This window comes from Natator depressus, chromosome 5, assembly GCF_965152275.1.
Source record: "Natator depressus isolate rNatDep1 chromosome 5, rNatDep2.hap1, whole genome shotgun sequence".
In the NCBI taxonomy this organism is placed as follows: domain Eukaryota; kingdom Metazoa; phylum Chordata; order Testudines; family Cheloniidae; genus Natator; species Natator depressus.
Window position 1 is genome coordinate 92,147,061 of NC_134238.1, and position 23,954 is coordinate 92,171,014.

Sequence of the window (23,954 nt, forward strand, 5' to 3'; positions counted from 1 at the left end):
GATGTATTGAAGCATGCCTTGACTGTGGTATGTCCTGGGTGGGAGATCTGGCCTCGCTAGATGTGGATGGTAGTGGAAGGCATGGAGAGCTCAGTTCTTCTAGGGCAAATAGTTCATGTGGCTCTGGTGTTTTCTCCAATCTCTCCAGGGTTAATGGTACTCGTTAACGGAACCAGGGCCAAAGAGGAGGACTTCAACGGAAATGATGGATCCCTTCTCTTAAGGGAAGCCAATGTTGACTGCGTGTGGGGCTCGGTATTGGCAGATCCATCAGTTTGTGCAGGGTTTTTTCTTCATGCTTGTGCATCTTGGAGTGCACTGCCTCTCCATGGCTGGAACTCGTGGAAGGTCCATTGTCTGGGACCCAGGACATGATCCATAGAAGTAGTAACGCCAGAACCAATCTGCATCTCCAAAGTCAGAGGTGCACTCCTGCCTGTCTCAGGACGATGTAAGGGGTGGGGGTGGGCGGGGGGGCAGGGGATCAGGTTTCCTCCTGGGTATAATGGAGGCCTCAAGGTGACTTCCATGAGGTACTTCTTAAGGCAGAGAGCCTGACCTTCTTGGGTACGGCTTGGGAAGGACTGGCAGATACTGTACCAGGATGAAACTTGTGCTTTTCCCAAGCAGTACAGGCAGTGTTGATGTTTGTTGATGATTGAGAAGGAGTGCAAGCAGGAGGCACAGATTTTAAATCCTGGCACCTTCAGCATAGTCCAGTGCCTGCACGTGGGTACTGGGGTGGGGATGAGGGGGTAACCAGTAAACCGATTCCCCCAAAGTCTCAGTTCTATTAAAAATATTACTAAAAGCTAAAACTACGTTAAAGCAGTAAAAACAGCAAACGTTACAAGAAAAAATAACTACCTAAAATTTGAAACTTTAAAAAGTGCATCAAACACAAGAGGACACTAGTAGCTCTGACTCAGACCATGTGGCAGTGAGAAGGAACTGGAGACGCAGTCAGTCCGCTCTGCTCTTTATCACCTCAGACGAAACCATGAGATGAGGCTAGTGCACATGTGCGGACCAACAGACACTGGTACTTTTAAATTCTCCGGCTCTGAATGCATTGTGCGCATGCGTAAACCCTCAGCAGAATATAATAGGGACCATCACTTGAAGAAGAAGTTAGTATATCACTCTCCATTACTCCTCACCAATAAATATTACAAAGTCACTCACAATACTAGTAACTGATTTAAAAGAGTAGGTTTTAAAAAAAAAAATACTAAAGGAATGGGCTCCCAAATCAGTACCCTTTATATTTGTGCCTGGTGGGCTAGATTTCCTTTCCCTAGCTTAGGGCCCACTGAAATCAATGATAGTCTTTCTGTTCATTAAATGAAAATGAAAATGAAATGGTTTGAGATCTTACGGTTTGATCCAAAGTCCAGTGAAGTCAAGAGATTTTGAATCAGTTCCTCTGTAACGGAGCCCGTGTGCTAAATTCCAGTGCACCATTCTTCCCACCTCCCATTCAGCTGTGCATGCTTTAGCAAGCTATGGAACATGGGCTGTTCCAAACTTAACTCTCACTGAGGTGTGGAGGAACCCAAACTCCATAACAGATTAGAAAATGCACAAAACAGGAGGTACTATACTCTGAGTCATATGGCTAAGCTCTTAGTATGGTATCAATCTCTAAAACCATTGCAATAGTATAACTAATGTGACAAAGTTCCTCCTCTACCTTGGTGGGTCTTGTGCTTATTGGCGGATTTGCTCGCCTTGGAGCTTCACAGCAGCCCTCAGCTTGGCCGTTTTTGTGAACCCACAGACCAGGTCAACTCCTCCTGTGTCTGACCTGGAGTTGGGAGGTTTGGGGGGAACCCGGGCCTGACCTCTACTCTGGGTTCCAGCCCAGGGCCCTGTGGAATGCAGCCGTCTAGAGTGCCTCCTGGAACAGCCTTGCGACAGCTACAACTCCCTGGGCTACTTCCCCATGGCCTCCTCCCAACACCTTCTTTATCCTCACCATAGGACCTTCCTCCTGGTGTCTGATAATACTTGTACTCCTCTGTCCTCCAACAGTATGCTTTCTCACTCTCAGCTCCTAGTGCCTCTTGCTCCCAGCTCCTCACACGCACACCACAAACTGAAGTGAGCTCCTTTTTAAAACCCAGGTGCCCTGATTAGCCTGCCTTAATTGATTCTAGCAGCTTCTTGACTGGCTGTAGGTGTTCTAATCAGCCAGTCTTAATTGTCTCCAGAAGGTTCCTGATTGTTCTGGAACCTTCCCTGTTACCTTACCCAGGGGAAAGGGACCTACTTAACCTGGGGCTAACATACTGCCTTCTATTACTCTCCTGTAGCCATCTGGCCCGACCCTGTCACACCAACTATAGAAATTTTCAGTTAAGAAAGTTTGCTGTGAAACTAGACAATTGGCGGGAAGTGTCTTTTACAAAACACATTGTTCTTTTTCAAAAATCTATAGTGGTATGCTGTGCAATTTAGAACTTTTTATTCAGCTGCCTACTCTCCGTTGACCAAACTGAAATCTGCCCACAATACTGAGGTGTCCAAATCCACAAGGGGAAAAAAATTAGAAAAATAATACATCATAGAAGTTACTTATGTTTAATGCTTAAAAGTCTGAATGCACAAACAATAATCTACCATTATAGAAGTACTGGTGGTCAATACAATGCATTAGAACTATGTACAATGACACAGTTTAGTATCAAAATCTTTCTACACTGTAGAGTATTACGAAACTGTTAATGACATCAAACACTAAGCACTTAAGACACTATTTTTTGCTACCACATTTGGAACTTCAATGAACAGTCCATTTCAACTTGCAGCATCAATCCATTTCTAGTATGAAATTAAGTAACTTTCTACTTATACAATAAGATTTATCTACATCGTTCTTTTGATTTTGATCCATAGCAGCAAAGGCACTGTACATCAGCAGATCCACAGACTTAAAGATTTTTTTAAAGCATTCAAAAAAAAAAAAAAAAAAAAAAAAGGTCACAGATCATAGTTTAACAGCAACAACAACATAAAAAGATAACACAATGTCTCTGGCACAATGGCACAGCCTGTGTCCATTTCAGGGACATCCAACTAAGACTTGGATAGAACCGGTGGCAAATAAAGCAAGTCCTTTTCCCAAGAGAGAATCCATTCTTTTCTGAACTTCAGAATGAGTGCTCTTGTAAATCCTACCTCTGAAGTCCTTGATTTTGTAGTCTGTACATTGGTAGGAATCCATTCTCATTTCAGTGCAGTTTCCAATGAATATAGCAAATATTTCTGTAATCTCTTGTAACTGCAAAATTGCTGAAAGACGCACATCTCCCTTCTCAAAGAAATGTGGCAAAAACATCCAGAAGAGATAAAGGTGGCTCTTTGAGGCAAGTTACTGTACTTCTCTCTGCAATACAACAAAGAGATGTTATATTAAAAAGCCAGGATCAACATAGAGGATTTTATCGTCCCCGGAAGCATTGAAAACAAACCTATTTACAAAACACTACATGACAGCAGATTGTTACATACATTAAAAAGAATCTTATTTTTGGCACGTTTCCTTACAATTTGTTAAATTCAGCTCTGAATTTAACTAGTGAAAAATTACAGGCATATATACACAACCTGTTATAGTTCGTAATTACTCTTCTAGATTTCCAAGCTGGTCTAAAATACATCAAATTACATCATCTTCCTCCCACAATAATTATTTATATTACAGAAGCTCTGAGGAGGTCTCAACCAAGAGCAAGATAAATAGTCAAAAATTTAATATAAGCTATCATTCTATTTAGTGCACTTGTCACTTGTGACCTCCCACCCTTCCTCCTTTCCACCCCCCAGCAAAAAACACAAAATATACAACGCACCTTTCAAACCAAGGCAGGGGCAGACAGCTTTATTTAGTCAGTTCATTGTTAGAAAGCCTTCTTTAAACAAAATAAATACATTACAGCTATAATACATAATTAGAGAATCAGTTCAGTGTTAAGTATGCTTATCCCCTCTTCTTCCAAGTAGATATCTTAAGTTTGGTATCACAAGTTCTTAATAAGCATTCACAATTCAATAGCAAGTTAGATGGGGGAAAAAATGAACTCCACAACCGTGATGAGCATTGTAAGTCCTCAGTTTGGAAAAGAAAAAAAAAAAAGGAATATACAGCAAAGTGCTAGGAGGAGGAGTCCTGTTTGCATTCAGCTTTGTCTCTAATAAATAACTTCATAGACTGTAGCCTTCTTGTCCCCAGAGCCAGTGACAATGTATTTGTCATCCACAGAGATATCACAGCTAAGCACAGATGAGGACTCTTTGGACTACGAGAAACAAAAGAAAAATACATAAGCTTAAAGAAATTAACTATTTTTCTGTTTTAATAAAATCAGGTGAACACAAATGGCACCAGATTAGACGATTAAATCAGTAGAGAGGTTATTAAGGGGGAGTGCACAGGAGAGCTTATCTAAATACCAAAATATATTGACTCAAAGCAGAGAGGAAGGGCTGGCACATGCAATTACAAAAATAATTCCGCAAACTTCCCTCACATAAAGTATTTAAGACAACACACAGAGCAACATAAAAGGAAAGGGAATGTTTTATTCAATATTACAGAACTGAAGACAACCTATAAAACAAACTAATCCCTCCAATCCTCCGTCCCCCCCCCCACACACTTTACAAACAGTGAGTATTTATTAAATGTTTATATAACTCAATTAGTTTTCGCCTGCTTAAAAACAAGCCAAAAGCCATCTTGAAAAAATACATTCCCCTTATGGAGAAGTCCTACAGAGTTTAACTGGGATAAAACCAACAGGGTTCTAGAGAAATTTGAGAGGTTTCTATAGAAATCACTCTAAAAACCTACAGGATATAATAGAGAATGAGAATCATTACTGTTTTTAGTACCCCCTTCTAAGCACTTTCCAAATGGAAAAGAAAGACCATCCCTGCACCAAGGAACTTACAATCTCAGGAATAAACACACAAACAGGTGAGAAGACACCAGAGTGACTGGCATAGTAGAAGCACTTCAATGGAACAGAATTCAATAGACAAATAGACCATGCAATGGGTACAGCATAAAAATGAGAGAGAGAGAATTAATTTATATCTATATCTACCTAGATATAGTATATGATATATATTTATATTTAATATCTGGAGCCCAAAAACGAAGCATCCAGGATTTTGGCAAAAGTTGTTGGAGGCTGGTTGGCACTACTTTCTCAATGATATTCTATAGGAATGAGAGTTTGGAGATGGGATTAGAGTGGGAAAGGTTTTCCTAATCAAGTGCTGATTTCTTGTAGATTAGCCAGACTATAAAGAGTTTGAACAGGTTCGCTTTTCTGAAGGAGGCATCGTTAAGTTCCATTAGAAAGGGGCACAGTTAATATTTATAGGATGTTTAAAGAAAAAAAAACGTATAGAAAGGTTATCATTTCCTATTGCATTCCACAAGAACCTTCCATAAGTGTCGGCTCTTAAGTTCAAGAGTTTTCCTGCTTAATGTAATGACTTTTAAATCTCAATACACATTATGACATCTTAATGGTGCTTATCTAGACCAAACCTGTTCAGCTATTTCATGAAATAAAGAGGAACATTTTTAAAAAATGCCATGACACAGTTATAAATTAGGGGAAAAAGTGCTCACGAGGCTTTATTTCTCTTGCCTGTGAACTGAAAAAAATACACAAGTGTTGAGTCTGGTTTTCACTATTTTCAGCAGGATTCTGGATATTCAATGAATGGTAAATTAGCCACGTGGCACCTGCACTATATTCCACTGCCCACAGCATGATATACAAAGGAAAGGAAATAGGCATAAGAAACTCGAGACACAGAGGATTAAAAATGGGCATTAAAGCCCAACTTCAAGATAAGGGTCCATTTTATTGTAATGTTAAAATTATTAAAATATTATTGAGGACAAAATCTTGTACATCTCATTATAACAGACAAAGTCTTAAAAGAAACATAATTAGCCAAGAAAACCCATTTAAAAACTCCTTAAGCTAACGATGGACCCTGAAAAGTGCACCTCTATTGTACTATAATGTGGAAAACAGCTTTTAGGAGATTATTACCTGGAATATGCTGGCTCCATAAGGTGTTCTCCAGGCATTAAGAAGATTATCTTTTCCAGTGCTTACAAACCATTTTCCTGAAATCAGATTTTTAATTTTTTTTTATAATCATGTTACATTTTCAATGAACTCATGCACAAAAACCCTAGATTACGAAGAAAAATGATCAATTTACACTTAATGAAAAAATTATCCAGAGAACGGTCAAAGTTACATGCGGCTAGATCAGCGGTTCTCAAACTTTTTTACTGGTGACCCTTTTCACACAGCAAGCCTCTGACTGCGACCCCGCCCCCCCTCCTATAAATTAAAAGCACTTTTTTATATATTTAACACCAATATAAATGCTGGAGGCAAAGCAGGGTTTGGGGTGGAGGTTGACAGCTTGTGACCCCCCATGTAATAACCTCATGACCCCCTGAGGGGTCCTGACCCCCAGTTTGAGAACCTCTGGGCTAGATTAAGGTATTTCACTAAGTATTTTGTATTAAAAAGAAATCATACAGAAAAAAAGTTTAATTTTAGTATTACATTGAACATCTGGTTTTACATTTCCTTGTTTTTATTCAAAAGAGATTTGTTAGGAGAGAAAATACTGGCATAGATGTTGTAGCTTACCACAGTGAGCAAATTTGAGTGACAACACACAGCTCTCGTGAAGATGCAGTTGATACTTGTCTGGTTTAGTAACATGCAACACCTCAACATTACTGTTCTCCATTCCTACTGCCAACCATTCACCAGTTGGACAATAACCCAATGAGAAGATCTGGAATTAACAGAGCACATGCTTCAGTCAGTAAAGGAGGAGCTTGAAATAGTCAGAGCTAATTCCTGCTTCATTGTTATCACTGTTCACAAAATGTGAGCTACATTTTGGGCTGCTACACAGGTTATAAAAGATGCTAATCATTTACTATAGTAATCAAGACAATTAGTTAATGTAAATGCAACTCATTTTGAACTGCAATAGTAAAGCATTGAAACAAACTAACTATAAAAGTTACTTTCCTAGCCCATCCAACAGCATTAGAAATATTTCTGTAATATATCTTTTGAACTAAGATCTACAGAACTGAAAAGTGTTCCTAGTTACATAGGAACACTTTAATCTGGCAATTCCCCTCTATAAATAGGGCTCTCTGCTGTTCCTGTGGGAAAAATACTGATCTGTCAAACTGAGAGCCATAATCTAGAAAAAATGTTTAGCTGCCATATAAAAACAGTGCCAGAGACTAAGTGAAAAAATTCTAGGAGCTCTTCAAGTTCGCGTTTTTAAAAAGGTGCTAATCTTATAAAATCACTATGGATTTCTCTAACATGTCAAAGCTTCTGAGAGTGAACCTGTGATGTGAAATCATGTTGTTGTAGCTGTCTTCCTTCTCTGAGGTCCCAGGATCTAACCGTATTGTCCAAACCTCCCGTCCAGAGCTTGGTGCCATCATTAGAAATGTCAATACAGCTGGCTCCATCTGTGTGGCCCTGGAATTGTCTGAAAATTTCAAAAAGAAAACACATGCACATGCTAATGGTAAAAAGATTCGGTTTTGATCCGTGTTCATTTTTCCATGCAGATCATGCTAGTTTTGGTTTATTTCCTTTAATAACTCTAGCTATTAAAATGTAGCAGAAGCATATTTTAGTAGAGTGACTTGAATTCCGAATTTGTAGATCACCAAATGAACTGTGTGTGGAATGCCTCAAATAATCAGCCTAGCACATTTTTTTTGGAAGCACCCTACATACTTGTTCATAAGCCAAATTTTTTTGACTGTAAAAAACGTGAAGTATCGAAGAGCGGGGGTCAGCTTATCTATGGGTCTATACCAAAAGTTGACCATTTTAAGCTCTATTGAACTATTGAATATCTAATACATTGTCGTCATAGATCGGGGTCGGCAAACTTTGGCTCCCGGCCCATCAGGGTAAAGCGGGCTAGGACGTTTTGTTTACCTGGAGCGTTTGCAGGCACGGAGCCCCTCAGCTCCCAGTGGCCGTGGTTTGCTGTTCCCAGCCAATGGGAGCTGCGGGAAGTGGCGGCCAGCACGTTCCTCAGCCTGCACTGCTTCCTGCAGCTCCCATTGGCTGGGAACGACAAACCATGGCTACTTGGAGCTGAGGGCTCCGTGCTTGCGGATGCTCCCAGTAAACAAAATGTTCTGGCCCGCCAGCAGCTTAGCCTGACGGGCTGGAAGCCAAAGTTTGCCAACCCCTGAAATATAGGGTCGGCTTAAGAAAGGGTCATATAGTTTTTGCCATGTTTACCTATCCATCTTGGGGGGTCAGCTTATAAATGAATGGGCTGATGAATGTGTATACACGGTATGTTTTAAGGTTCAGACTGAGACTGTGACATCACATCAGGTACTGGGAATGTCACATCTTCCTGGGAGGAATTCAGCATAACATTCTAAATTTACTGGCTCAAAAAAGCATCTGCAATCACTTACTTACACAGGCTTTAATACAGAGTAGTCTCAATGGGATCATCAGATCAACTGATAAAAGCCCATCTTTTACATGTATTACTACAATACTGTATAATGTAGAGCTGTATTATTGGGTCCCACTTAAAATGCTTTACACTGGGGATGAGAAATACCCAAACATGTGCATCTGAAACCCCCCAAACTTTGTGCTTTCCAAAACCAGATCTGAATGTGGTGATTCAGGCCCATCCTTACTTAGAATACAAACACTAAGCACAGATCAAAGAGGTGTGGTTGTGTGCAACGTATTACACAAGACCAAACTATTCCATGTTTTAAACGGATCTAGAAGAATCTTAGCAACATCAACACCAGCTGATTTTACTCTAAGCAGCCATCAGACCCCAATCTAGCAGAATTAGAACAGAACTTTAAAGTCTGCCATTATAAAACCCTCTAATCCTATAAATAAGGATGTAATTTTTATCAAGCTTTTATTATTCTGGCTCCTTAACAACAAAATACTGAAACAGTTATGCTGACAATTAAGATAAGAGCACATTAAAAAAAAATAAGGGAGAAAGTACATGCTATTGTTAATTCATTCTTCACAACCTGACAATCCAGTTCTGTTGACCTACCTGACTAATGTCTGGTTGTGCAGATCCCAAACGGCAATGTTCCCATCGCTACAGCAGGAGAAGCAGACCTTGGAATCGGGGCTGATAGCTAGAGCATAGCAAGCTGGAGCAGAAGATGTCAGCTCTGCTTTTATACGTGGGGTAGGAGCTGCCAGGTCCCAAATGGATAACGTGCTGGCTTCCCCACCGACAATCAGGGTGCGGCCGTCTGGAAGCAATCTGCAGGAACGGATGTAGTTATCTCTGTTCTGTGGAGACAGAAACCATCACGAGATTACTCATGAGGAAAGGAAAACAGCATTAACATGAGAGCAGAAATCCATAAAAGTATTGTATTCCCTCCTGGTTTTAATGAGCCAGTTACACTTATGACAATGATAAAGTGTATTAATGCCAGAAAATTACACGACATCAGGGAAGTACTTAAACTTGATCTACAAAATTCAGTAGTGAGAGCTATTTAATCTTAATTAGCATCAAAATGCAAAGACCTGCACCCAACTCCAAACACTTCAATGTTCCTGCATTTGACAGCTTTTATACAAGGTTTCATTTTTATACTCTGCTCATTTCAGTACATTAACCCCTTGATAACTGGGTGTACCAATTTCTGACATACCTCCGCCTCCCATTTTAATGAGCCCTGCTGCCCCCACCAAGGAGATACTATGGTCACACGTTCTGCACAGTTCTGATGAAGCAGCAATTACAAGAGGCAACATCTCATCAAGAACAAGAGAAAAGTTGCCAATAATGGTGCATCTTGTTAGCACATGCCAATAATTTGTTGTTCCCAGTAATAATTTAGGGAGATTTTTAAACTGTCAGAATACACACATACATGCACATGCATGGACCATATATTAGAATACGAGTCTACAAGTAATTTTTAGCACATGAGAGGATATAGGGCTTAAACACACACCCATAATGTCAAAAGTTTATAGACAGCATCTACAGCACTATTTCTGATCTTGTCTCTTGCCTATATAGTTTATGGGGATTTTGGTTTGTCAGGGGAAAAAGCATGTGTATTATAACACACACACACACACACACACACCCACACCAGAAACTGAACAACTCAGCAATACACAGAATAATAAAAAGAACCTGAATTAAGCTCACCAATCAGCACCAGCTGAGGAGCTGGTTCTCAATGCTGATGGTACTAATTGATCATCATAACCCATATCTTAACACTATCATATCACTCTTGCACAATCTGAATATTTTCTAAACTGCTTTCTTCTATCCCCTCCCCATCTGATCAAGCTTCACTTTCATTCGTAGATGTTCACTTACCAGGCAGTCTAGCTGAGAGACAGGGCTCTTGTTCCCAGGGTGGCTGATGTCCCAGACTTTGACACATCCCTTTCCACCAGTATACACGTGTCTTGTGGGGTTGCTTATGGTAACTGCACACACTACTTCCCCGTGATTTAGAGTGTTGATCTGACGAGCATGGCGAGGGATTCCTGGTCCAATGAGGGCATCAGGAGGAAAAGGTACAGGTTGCATCTGACCATCTGCACTTACATGAAATGAATAAGCTCTGAGGAAAGGATAAGGGGAAAGTGATTTAATGAATTACCCCTTGCATCTATTTAAGAAAAGAGAACAAGATACATAAACCATTTTCAAACTTGGCTGCTTACATTTTGGCATCTAACAACATAGTTAGGTACCAAATGCAATGGCCAGATTTTCAGAGGTACTGCACACCCTCAACTTCCATTTACTTTAACAGTAGCCAGGGGAACTCAGTACTTCTGAAGACTTGAAGTTACTAGCTGTCTACATATGGATTTAGTCACCTATCTTTAGGCATCCAGTTTTGAAAATGTTGGCCTTAGTGGTCTCCACAAGGCAAGTTATCCAGACACAGACTAAATAGCTTTTTAGGACTCAAGCCATGTGCTTCTGATTTCTGGAGTGTGTAAGGATATGTGAAGCTATAGTTTCCAACCTTAAGTTTGCCCGTGACTGGGTCCGAGATTTGATATGTGATTTGATATACATACATAGCAGAAGCAGGGAAGCCCACATCAGAGCCTCCCTGAAGACAGAAATAGTAGGGAGCATCTCTTCAAGCTTTAAGGAATGGTTGGGTCCAAGGGGATAGATAGGTGACTATTTCCCTTAGAGGATTTCATTTATGAACATGAACGTTCAAGAGAGTATGAAGGGGATTAGTTCATTGCCTGGCTTTCACTGAACGGAAGAGTGGGGTGCACATATCTTAAGCTTATATTGTATTTTACAGCACTCTGTCAATAGAAGGATTGAAATCAATGACGCCATGGAGTTAAGGTTTTTAGGCACAATTCCTGAAATGGCAGTCCAGCAAAAATGTGCAAGTAATTTGTTGTTGTTGCACTGATATGACAAGCACAAATCCCAATTCTTTTTGCTGGAATCAGGACTCTCACTGAGAAAGAATGTGTTGTGTGACTGCCAGTTATGCCACCTGTGAATAAGCTATCAACAACTTCATCTCCAAATATTTTCTAGGGAGAACAGTTAGGTTGTAAAATTGTTTTGTTTTAAGATGTGACATATTAAAGAGTATATATTACGGAACACAAACTTTATTAGACGACTCCTCTGTACACATAAATATATGGTTAATAGAGGGTTCTTAATTTCCACAGACTAGCTAATTCATGGTAGTACTGATGAAAAAACACACACGGTTGTAATAGTAGAGATATGAAAATAGCTCACAGAAACATCATTTTGGAGGAGACTATTGCTTTAATTGTTGCACTGAAATTGAAAGTTTAAAAAGGCAGCCTTTAAAAACCCAACCATTTTATCTGTTATTTAAGTTACACAATATGCTAATAAAAAAGGAGTACTTGTGGCACCTTAGAGACTAACCAATTTATTTGAGCATAAGCTTTCGTGAGCTACAGCATCCGATGAAGTGAGCTGTAGCTCACGAAAGCTTATGCTCAAATAAACTGGTTAGTCTCTAAGGTGCCACAAGTACTCCTTTTCTTTTTGCAAATACAGACTAACATGGCTGCTACTCTGAAATGTGCTAATATTACAGCGTTTTTTTCAGCAGTATAAAAATGCAACTATATTTACATAATCTCCAGTTTCCCCCTTTTTTTATACTTATAGCCGCAGAAATTTCACTATTTCTGCACCCTATTTTCGCTCTTTTCTCGTTCCGGCAGGCCCGAGTGGCAAGTTGACACTTTGCTTTATGACACGAAACACACTGAAGCCAGGCTCAGGCAATTTTTTTTTTGGTTGTTGCAGTTAAAAGATACAAACTTCCTAATTTAAGTGGATTTAGTGTCCACTAGCAGATTTCTATAGGCACTAGCTAGAAGATCTTATTATTCATCATTTGTTGCATGCCAACAGTGTGTTTGCTGCTGCACAGTACCAAGAGGCAAGCACCTGCCCTGCTCTGAGAATTTACATTGATACCAAAAGTGAATCTTTATTATAGCTTTTTTTTCTTTTTTCTTTTTTTAAAGCAACGTTTTAGTCAAAATGGCTTTGACGCTGTAGCTCAAGATGTTGTCAGTGGAGCTATGCTGATTTACACCAGCTGAGAATCTGGCTCTTAAAGCAAATAGTAAGTGCTATGTATAATTATTCAAATACATTTAATCTTGAAAAAGATCGGGTGTCATATTACTTTTCCCCCCTCTCTCCATGTACCATTTATTACCAGTCCCCTTGTACCACTATGCAGGTCATCAGTAATAGGAATATTTACCACTAACATAGAATTTCGCATGTTTAAAGCACTGTAAATATATTACAAAACTCCTCAATTATAAAAATCTGTACAGGTATTTTTAATGCAGCTCCTATTTTTGAGTCAGACTGTACTGTTCCCTAGGAAAATCAGGCAGTAGTTAAAAAAACCAAAGGAGAAGTACAGGTAACAAGATAGCCAATGCAGCACATTCCATTTCAGAGAACGCTCAGTGAAAATAGTTGAATACAACTTAGGTCTCCATCTTTGCAGTCTTCAAACCTAGCTAATAATAATTAGCTATTACTGACCTTGTAAATAGTGACTATTATGCCAATGCATTAACAAACATTTGAGATGCAACAAAACCTTTCACCTTTTTAGTTATTATATTACAGTAGTGACTGTAAAGGAACTTGCTGGATGCTCTCCACACAGACAGGAAGAAGGTTCCTGCTCCACAGAGCTTACAGTCTAAGGCTCTGATCCTGTAAACTGCTTAGTGCCAACTCCTGAGCCTGCATAGATCCTCAATGAAGTTATCCTGGCTCTATGTAGGTGCAGGTTCATCAACACAGAGCAGCTGACAGAAGACAGCCTAAGATGACAAGTAACACTGGGGGAGAGGGATACAATCATAGTATGTACAGCGTTTATATATTTAAAATCAAGTTATATCAACTATACCCAAATATCCCTCAACCTCTCCATTATTAGCTAGTCTATTTTTCTTTTAAGTGTTACAAAGGAAGTGGAACTTAAGGCCCCTCAAATAAAACCCAGATCAATATGATTTGCATTACTATTTTTTCCCCTACCTCTAACTCAAGGGGGATGTGAATGGGGAGTTTGTGAGCCTGGAAAAAGAAATACACAGCAAACAAAGCCTGTTAGAGTAGGTCACCTTTTCTGGCGAGTTCCATCAAGGATGAATTTGAACATTATGAAACCATAATTCTTCTCAGTATTTTCAATCAAACAAAACATTTCAGAGTTTCTTTCTCTGCACACTGCTATTTATAGCATCTAATAAGCTTGCAAGTGATTGCAAGGCTTTTATGCCCAATGGAATTATTTTTAAGCTGAGACACACAGTACAGCAGACATGTATACCAGAGATCCCTTTACAGTTTGTATTTCTATACAGAAATGGGTCCCCTACTTCACATTTAGAAAAGGAGATCTCTCTGCCCACCACAGACTCTCATTGCTCTATGCCATTTGATACCTCCTGGCTGGTGGTAGATTTTAAAAGAAATCTCCAAACAAGCTTTTAAAATAAAAACAAGGATTAAACCACCCTCCCTATCCCTTCAACCCTAAACTTACTTCTAGTCATGCAATAGTATTCAGTAGCCCAGGGGAAATCTAGCCAGCAAGGGAACACTACTTCAGTAAATGATTAACTTCATAAATTTAGTGTTTAAAACTCACGGTTTTCCTCCTGGGATGCCTGTCAGATTGGGAGGGATGCCTGGGACTCGCATGTGATGATGTGGATCAAAACCAACCTGCAGTTTTCCCCAAGCAGAACAAAAAGATGTATTAAGTGGGGAATTAAGCAAACATGAGTTTCATTTACCTCTTCCACAACATAGTCTCCAAATTAGAGATAGGTTGAACTAGATTTAACCCTGCATGTCTTTAATTTAACAGACCCCCCCACCCCCAACTCCAAACATGTTCACATCCCCTGGGGCAAACACTTACCACTGGAGACCTCCCATAAGCTGCTGCAGCCGCTGCCGCTGCAGCTGCTGCACTCATTTGGGGGGAAATATTATGCAGCCCCGCATACGCAGCTCCTGGACTGGTCAGCTCTCCATTCATTCCAGCATGTGGCACAATTCCAAACGGAGCAGGATAGGGACATGGTACCGCCATCGGGGTCCTTAGACCGGAAGCTGTTGGGGGAATAGTGCTCAATTTAAACAGGTATAAGGGATGCTCAGCACTTCAAAGAAGAGAACAACAAACAGAAGACAGAGACACAGAATGCAGTGTTGTAAAGGACTGAAAAGTTAGATGCTTTTCTAGAGGCCTAATTGTTACTAACCTAAAGGGTCGACTCCTGGTGGCTTGCCAGGCACGGGCCTCAAACCAGGAGTAGAATTGCTGCCTGGAGTTGGAGCGTCAGTCCGTGGAGTTGGAGTATTTGATTTAGACACAGGAGTGGTAGATTTCTCATTCTAATATCAAGAGAGGCAATGAAAGACAGTTATTTTACTTTTTGGCTTCATATATAAGATATTGTAGATGACATTAAAATGTGGTTTGATTAGTGAAACCTAGTTTTCAATTTTTAATGCTCAGCACTGGCAATGGAAAGAAGCATGCAGAGTGACTTAAAAGGGAAGGGTGACCGTAGGAATTAACTCTAGGATTCACAGCTTTTTCTCCTTTAGGTCACTGATGTGATTCAGGATACAGTCAATGACTGAAAATCATTACCATCTGACAATCGTATTAGCAGCGTATGTGAAACCTGTTGGTGGTCTCAATCTGCTCCTGGTGGACATGTGTCCACATCACGACTAGCACCTTTGTTGGCAGTGTGAGGCCCAAAATCGGACAGACAAGCAGACTGAAATAATGGACTCACCCCTAGCCGTGATCCCTATAAAACAGGGTTGAGGCACAATGATGGGGATAGTGTGAGGAATCTTGCACTGGCACTGTTGTGGTATGCCTGTTTGGTGGACAAACAGCAAACTTCTGTGTTTAACCCTGTCACTCCAGCACCTCTCCTGAGCACTACATTCACTACAGAACTGATTTATAAAACAATGTGAGAAGTGAAAGTGTACTGAAATGTTGAGAATTGCAGGAAGAGTTACAGTGCAGCTTAGCAATGTGATAAACTACCGTCACCAAAAGGAAGGGAAAGAAGACCCCCCACACACACTTGCAAGCAGCCTTTTTTTGCGTTGTGATCTGTGATGCAAGTCAAGGAAGACTCTTGTAAATGACAGACAGAAAATTAAAACTACCTGGTCATTTAAACAAAACTAACAATCAAATCACATCCAAGTTGGAAGCTGAATTTACTATAGAACCATAGCACAAAAAATGTATCAAGGAACCTAGGTGTACTGCTTTTTTTTTTTTATCCTCAGAAGGACATGATTCTCTCCTCCCCCACATGAAAAATTACCACAACACAGGCACATCCATCATCTTTTTACATTGGTAGTTTAATAAACGCTTCTCATCCCAAAAAGGCCTCTGGGCTTTTTAACCACCACTTTGCTGTATGTCTTTAAAGTAGAAATTAAGGGAACATTATATTCAATGTGAAGTTGTATCATGTCTCGTAGCATTTTACAGATCCCATTAGAAATTCAGATATAATCTGGTGGACGTGCACATCTGTGTACTCTCTCAGGTCAGGAGTGTTCAAAATCAATCACTTACAAGGCTAAGTTCTTTGGATTTTGAGGAAGGAGTACTGCTAGAAGATGCAATAGAGGCCGGGCTAATCGGTGCATCTTTCTTAAGCAGTCGGGTCTTGTCCAAGCCATTCTCTCTTGGAGAATGTGCTGGGCTCCCTCGAGGGGAAGAAGGATCCTATAAAAGAACAACATGAGTTAGTATAACATCTTCCTAGCAGCATAAACACCTATCTCCAGTAATTCAGACTTTTGGGGAAGATCTCTAAATAAAACATGAAGCATCACTTGACTTCATAACTGATTTGGTTAATATGATTTGGTTTAAAATCTAGATGTATAACAAAACAAACATAAGTATTAGTTAATATTGTATGTTGTTAACTAAGTGCCATATAAAAATAACGATAATGCTTAGAACAACAAAGTAAATAAGAATTACATTTCTCATGTTACAGGTGGGGAAACTGAAGGCACATAAAAGGCTAATTGTCTTGTGCAAGGTCACACAGAAGATCAGTGGCAGAGCAGGAACAGAACATAGGTACCATAAATATCAGTGCCCTATTTGCTTTAAGATGGGTGAGGTAAGATTTTATTTGTTTAACTATATAAACAGCTGAGAAAAGCTCTTCTGAAGAAGTGTTACTGCTATAAATAATATTTTAGAACTGAAAAGATAAAAAGATGAAGCTGGATTTCTTTAGCAATTACAAGCCCCTTTGTGAAGACATACATCTGACCTACACTGAGATTTGAGAGACACCTTCAATTACTGTATGGTATAGGAAGCAGTATAACACATACCTCATTGGAAACATCAACCACCAAGTTATCATCACTCTTTTCACCATCACTGTCCTGCAATGACAAATCAAATTCTTAAAAAATATCCAAAGATCTATTGTCTCTTTAAAAAGCAAAAATATCTATTACTATAAAGCATCACACTATTCTTCAATATTTCCTATTTCTTTGGTCTCATTTAAGCTGTTAATAATAAATACTACGTAGGTCTTACTTTATATATAAGAAGTGCTTTACATTTCATTATCCCTGTTTTACAGATGGAGAAACTGAGGCACAGAGAGATGAAGTGACTTGCCCAAGGTCACCAGAAGGAACCCAGATAGAGCTCAGGTCTTCTGATTCCCAGTCAATAGGCTACATTGCCTTGCAGATGCTCTGTATTTTTACAGGCCCAGATATTGTTAGGTGCTGGACTCCTACAACTCACATTTATGCTCAGGGCCTGTTCCTATTTAGCCCACAGTTTAAAAAAAAAAAAAAATTACTCATGATATGGTTGCTGCAACTGCAGAAAAAACTCTTAGGTTGGCAATACACCATGTAAATGTTTCACTCACATAACGAGTTGCTATTTCTTTCTCTTCTGTTTTCTGCTTTTTGCTATCTGAAGAGTAATCCGTCGAGTTCCTATGCTTCTCTGCTGTTCTGAAACTAGCTGATGGAGACACAGAAGAGCTCTGAAATTAGAGGGGAGAGAGGGAAATGTGACCACACATTTGCACAATCTCATTTCTGATTACTTTCAACAGACAACCTGAAGGTGGTGGTGGATGTGGTTTTGAGGTCTTCTAGTGGATAACAGCACTTTAATCAATGATAGCTAACTAATAAGATTTATATTGACACTTTGAATGAAATAATTGGTAGATACTTCTGTACAAATATCAATTACTGGAGCACCAAATAGTTGAGGTCCAAAATGCCACAGAACTGCTATGTATTAATTTAAGAATACTATTTTTTACCATGGTTATTGGGATGTTTACAAATATACAGAAGGCTACCAGGAAAAACGAGGAAGGAAAAGAATGGTTCAAGATAAGCCACCCCTCAGCAAATATTTGAGAGTTAAGGAACAATGCAGAGCTATATTGGCTTTGATGATTTTACCTCTAGCTCTAGCCAACATACAGGACTGGTTTTGACCAGAAGAGTCAAAGCTCAGAAACACAGAAGAACAAAGCAACTATTGCAAGGTTTAAAAGGGACTCTTTCTCAAGAGAGAGGGGATAGTTGTTTGGGGAAACCAAGCTGAGACAGGTATCAGAGGGGTAGCTGTGTTAGTCTGGATCTGTAAAAGCAGCAAAGAGTCCTGTGGCACCTTATAGACTAACAGGGAAAGACTAGACGCGACAAATCATTCCCACTGGATCGATTGCTGCCCGCTGACCCAGCGGGTAGTGAAGACATACCCGTAGTCATTGTTAAAAGGGTTTAAGTCTTCTTGCCATGCTTGACCAAAATCCCCCGTATTAGAGTTGGCCATAAATTTTCTGTCAGAATGGTTTTTCAATGGAAAATGAAAATTTGAAATTTTCCATGGAAAAATGTCTATGAAATATTTAATTTCAGGTTGGTCTGACCCAAATCTGAAAAAAAATCATGTTGTTCAACTAACCCAAAATGTTTAGTGTTAAATCAGTTTAATAAAACATTAATAAGCTGCATTCCCCCAGTCAGTGCATTGCCTTATTATTTCTTTTCTGCAGAGGTCCCTACAGGACTGCATTTCCCATAACACAACGTGGCAATCCCTGACCAACCTCTCAGTGGTGCATCACAGGAGTCATCTGACTCTGGGTGCATCATGAAATATGTAGTCCAACCAGGGAGCTAACTTCATAAGGGAGAACAGGGGCATCAGGCTCCTGAACTAAGCTCCCATAAACCAATCCGCTGCTATGGAAAAATACAGTTTAATTTTTAACTGCCTCAAAGTGATGCGTTTCAGGTCATTTCAATAAACCAAAACGTAACACTGATTTCAGGAGTGTCAAAATGTTTCAATTCATTCTGACTTTGAATTTTTCGTAACTTCTGTAGCATGCAAAGTTCTGAAATTTTGACATTTTGTCCCAATCTGAGAATAAAACAAATGCGGAAATGTCAAAATTTCTCATGGGACGGAATTTACAATATTTTGTTCAGCTCTTCCCCATACACTTCAGTAAGGGTTTTGAATGTACGAGTGAAGCAACATCAGGACAAACATGTCCAGTGTAGACTTCAATGCATTCTGACACTACTGGCATGTTTCATATTTCAGTGTTCTTATTAAAACATTGAGGCTCTGATTCTGAACAGCACTTAAGCATGTGCTAAAGTTTCTCCCTACTCAGGAAAGCACGTTACCAAATGCTGAAATCCCACTGACTTCAGTGGGACTTAAATTATGCTAAAAGTTAAGCATGTACTTAAGTTATTTCCGGAATAAGAATGCCTTTTTGAATTGGAGCCTTAATTAGCAAATTATGTATAGACTAGTTGAAATTTTGCAAGTTTTTTTTATGGGGTGTTAGCAAAAATTTTCCCTTTATTTTTGACCGATTCTAGTTATTTACACATTCACAATACTGGACGAAAATGGAAATTTGAAAACAAAGCTAGCATTGCTCATGACTACTGGTTTGAAACATTTACGGAACATTTAGTGAGCACCAGTAGGGTCTACATGGACCAAGTCATGTGCAAAATGTTAGTGCGCTTTAGAAATCACACCGCCGTAGTGTGCATTACTCCACTGTGTAGATAAATCTTAGTATTATTTACTACAGAGGATGCCCTTTGCAAAAGATTTTATATGAGCATTAAGAGTACTCCTTTACATTCATATTCATTTCACAAATTGGGAGGAGGCAGTTTATAATTTGAGTTCAATTCATTATAACTTAACTTCACTGTATAGAAAGCAATTTGTTTTAAAAGGAGAAAACCATCATCCCTAAGTTGCAATTAGAATTACGTCTAAAGAATCAGAGTAAACTACTGCACTTATTTAAACAGAAATATTTATTTTCATGAATTAGAAACCACGTGGTTTCATTTTTCTCAGTATAGTTAACCTTGGCACTGCAGATATCATTTTAATCCTTGATTTTGCTGCTCAATAAAATTATAATTCAGAGCTCCCTATTAGAATGATAAAATACTTAATTATCACCAGCACTTAAAGGATGATCACCATATTGGGCACTGGGGCAATGCATACTGTTTAATGGCGTAATTGCTTTAAAGTCCAATCAGACTTGGTAATAAAGTGGAAAAATCCTAGGCAGCCCCATGCAATGGAACTATTTTTGGCTGGCAGTACGCAGAGAAGCACTAACAAGATGTAAGCAATAGTACTGATCGACACAAACTTATATGGTCAACAAGAGAAGGTTTAGTTTTGTTTCTTCGTGAAAAATCCAGCTGTATATCTAGATACTACTAGAGATCATACAATGCAAGTTTCATTATTGGATTATATGCTTAAAAATGTGAACACACATCCTCCCCCAGCCCACACACTTTCTTCACATTAAAATCTTCACAAACGTGGTGATCAAAGTTCTGTGAACTGGAATGCCTGTGCAGTTAGTGAATTTTCTGAATTAATATAAGGTGACTTGTCTACAAACAGCCATTATTGTCCTTATGTTTTTATCCTAATTCAGGCTTTTCTGCATATTAAAACAAGATTATGAGTAGCCTATATGCCTTTTAAGCATTACAATACCCTTAGGTACCCTTGGTCTACACTTAAAAGTTATATCAGCATAGCTACTTCAATAGGGGCGTGGAAAAAAAAACCCTCAACTGTGACCGATGTAGCTATGCTGACAAACCCCCACGTGTAGACAACTATGTCAGTGGAAGAGTGCTTCTGTCGATGTAGGTTATGTCATCTGGGGATGTGGCATTCCTACAGAAGAACATCTTCTGTCAGCTTAGGCTGCATCTACACTAGGGAGCTATGCTGGCACAGGGTCCACAGTATAGACATAGCCTTACGTCTTAAAACTGCCACAAACATTTTCCAGCCAAGATACAGAGAGTTTCATCTGCCCTTCACATCACGACAAGAGAAGGGAAACAAGAAATTGAATATTTTACTTTCCCATCAATCCCAAACAAAATCCCTGTAATTTGCCTGTGTGACTGGATGAGTATAATTTTGTACGGCTGCTTTAAGGCTAATTAACTGTTCCAGCTTTGGGTGTTGGGCTGAAGCTCAGGAGTATGAAGTTACAAGTTAAGGTTTCAATCACATTCTTGGGTCTAGCATGTAGCTTGACACTTTTTAGGAGAGAAAATGAAGAACTTTCCAACTGAAACTAAGAGGGACGAAAGGGATTAGGTAGGCAGAATGCAATTTCACAACTAGAATACACTGGGGCTAATATTACTTCTGCAGAAAGAGTAACTGGATCTTCAGTTACAACAAGCTGTTAGGACCTGGGCTGGATTTGAACTGACAACCTAGAGATAAAAAAGCTTCTGAGTTGGTACAGTTCACTTCCCCCCATCCCCCTAAACCTTCATTTTAATTCCTGCCCCTCAGGTTTTGGAGAGGAATAAAGGCTTGGCTTTGGGCCAGTTGCTGAGAGGACTACAAGGCTAGACTTCAAGAGTGAGATGCAAGAAATAGCAGCCTAACTCTGGTCTCCTGCATGAAGCCTCAGTTCAGATTTTTAAGCAGAGATTTTGTAATGGTCACATCTGGTCTATCCATTACAAACTGTATCTGCTATATAAAAAACTGCAATTCTGCAGGAACTCCATGACTGGTGTTGACAGACCTAAAATTGCCTCTTATACAAAATAGCACAACTGCCATGGCCTGTTTAGCCAAAGCACTAAGTGACAACTATCTACATGTAACTGTGGTTGTGTATCAGATGTCTACAAGTGACACTGGCATCTGTACAAACCTTTTCCCTGAGTCTACACCTAGGGATCTGTGGGAGATCCCATGACTAAAGGGCTGAACACAAAAAACCTCCATCAAAGCACAGTTTAGCTGTCAGACTTTGCTCTGTTTTTCGATTAAAACATCAAGGCTCTTCTAACAGCTTCCTTTAAAGAAGATGGAACAGGGTTGCTGCTTAGAGAAATTAAGTGATTTAGCATTATGTCTTGGCAGGCTGTAACTTAATGGGCCAGAATCCTCCTTCTAATAACTATTAAAATTTATAGAGAAAGAAAATCTTTTCACACTGCAGTTTTCTTCAATAAACTTTTAATCTACTAGAAAACCAAGCATTTCCCTGCTAAGCAGTATTGAGTTTGTTCACATCTAATAATTGAACAAGACATGGGGAAATACATTCTTTGGTGATAGTGGCTGTTTTAATTTCTCTTTTAGCAAAAAGGCACTGTATTTTCATTTTCTGTTTGTGTAGAAAAGGTTAATTCCTGGTAAATACATGCAAAATGGTGACCCAAACCAACTGAACAGATATAAGAACAGCAAGGCTCAGCACTTTGACATGTACATTTAGTTCCTTTAAGAAGCACTACATCAAATACAGCGTTGGATCTTCAGTACAAGACTGTAAAATACTAGACACTACATATCCCACTATGTTTTGTACAGTGCTGAGCAACACTACACAACAAACGAGACCAACACTCTCCAGGAATTTCATGAGGTGGCATATTCCCTCTCTGATATTTATATGGTGACCGTCACAGTGAAATGCAGGTGCCAGACACAGCCTGAAATATCTCCTCTGACCATGCACAAATTAATTGATCATAAAGAATGCTATATAAACCTCTTATAAAGCCATAAATATCACACAAGTAGCAGTGCAAACATCAATGTGCTGTCTACTTGTAATAATTAATACTTCAAATTACTTGAAAAATCCAAGAATTACTATAACCTTTTAAACCTCAACTTCCACTGAAAATTACATGCATTACCATAAATGGCTCACATAGCACAAAGGAAGAAAAACAATATAGTAAAATCAAGCACACGGGCTATACATCCTTTCTCAAGCCCTATAGCTTGGACTACCATCAGCTAGCTCTCTTGGACTGCTAATCTTGCTTGGATAAAAATTAAGTGATAATTAAATGAAACCAGTGTTAGAAATAATGACGAGATAAGACAAGACCCAAAAACACTCCCACACAAAGCTGGTAACTCTTGAAGCATTTGTGACTGTGACCATTACCTGGTGTAACTCTATAACACTAAAAAAAGGATGTATTTTAAGTGAAATAATTAAAATAATAATTCCAACAAAGTGGGAATTATGAGATAATTGATCATCCTGAAGTATTACACAAACTGCAGTAAAAGCCAAGGATGTTCATTGCTAAGGTCAATTATGATATAATTATCTGAATGACATTATTGCTGTTATAAAGTCCATTCAAAGTATACGAGAAACAATAAAAATGGATACCACACACATCACAGGAAAATGACTTCACAGGAATGCTCACTCATTGACTGACACTCACATTTAGGGCGGTGAAATACAGAAGCCAACGTTAGCATTCTGACTCACTCCAGCGTTTGGTATGGTCCTTTTAATTATTTAAGGGAGATGTGAAATCAGCAACATGGAGCGACTGAAGTATTATAACTCCTACATAAGTCTGAGTTAAGACTGTCCATACCTAGACTTGGCTGGTTACTGACTTGGGCCAAAAGGTGGACCAGCTTCCAGTCCACTTTTACGGGTACAAAATGCAGCACAGCGCTGCACTAGATCTAACCCTATGCCAGACAGAATGGAGTAACAATCACAAGAATATTCTCTCTACCTGAAAACTTAGCAGCTAAGCCTTTGAGCTCCTGGGCTTAACTTTCCTCAGAAGTCCCAAGGCCAAACTCTCTAACACCCCTCCTTGCCAATGAGAGGGATAGAAAAAAACAGTAT

The 23,954-nt window shown here is 39.3% G+C and overlaps 1 protein-coding gene across 4 annotated transcripts in view; it reads right to left on the reverse strand.

Annotated features, from left to right (window-relative positions):
• Positions 1 to 2,956: 2,956 nt before the first annotated feature.
• The window catches only part of LOC141987656 (transducin-like enhancer protein 4), a 119,580-nt gene continuing 98,582 nt past the window's right edge, over positions 2,957 to 23,954 (reverse strand). For all 4 annotated transcript variants that reach the window (XM_074953202.1, XM_074953205.1, XM_074953204.1 and 1 more), the window contains 13 exons: positions 17,631 to 17,750; positions 17,071 to 17,124; positions 16,289 to 16,441; positions 14,931 to 15,063; positions 14,585 to 14,778; positions 14,309 to 14,385; positions 10,456 to 10,705; positions 9,151 to 9,398; positions 7,425 to 7,572; positions 6,699 to 6,849; positions 6,081 to 6,157; positions 3,855 to 4,301; positions 2,957 to 3,388 (listed from right to left, as the gene is read on the reverse strand). In XM_074953202.1, the coding sequence (XP_074809303.1) occupies positions 4,194 to 4,301; positions 6,081 to 6,157; positions 6,699 to 6,849; positions 7,425 to 7,572; positions 9,151 to 9,398; positions 10,456 to 10,705; positions 14,309 to 14,385; positions 14,585 to 14,778; positions 14,931 to 15,063; positions 16,289 to 16,441; positions 17,071 to 17,124; positions 17,631 to 17,750 (1,713 nt within the window). In that variant the 3' untranslated portion in view covers positions 2,957 to 3,388; positions 3,855 to 4,193. The remainder of the gene's footprint in view (positions 3,389 to 3,854; positions 4,302 to 6,080; positions 6,158 to 6,698; positions 6,850 to 7,424; positions 7,573 to 9,150; positions 9,399 to 10,455; positions 10,706 to 14,308; positions 14,386 to 14,584; positions 14,779 to 14,930; positions 15,064 to 16,288; positions 16,442 to 17,070; positions 17,125 to 17,630; positions 17,751 to 23,954) is intronic.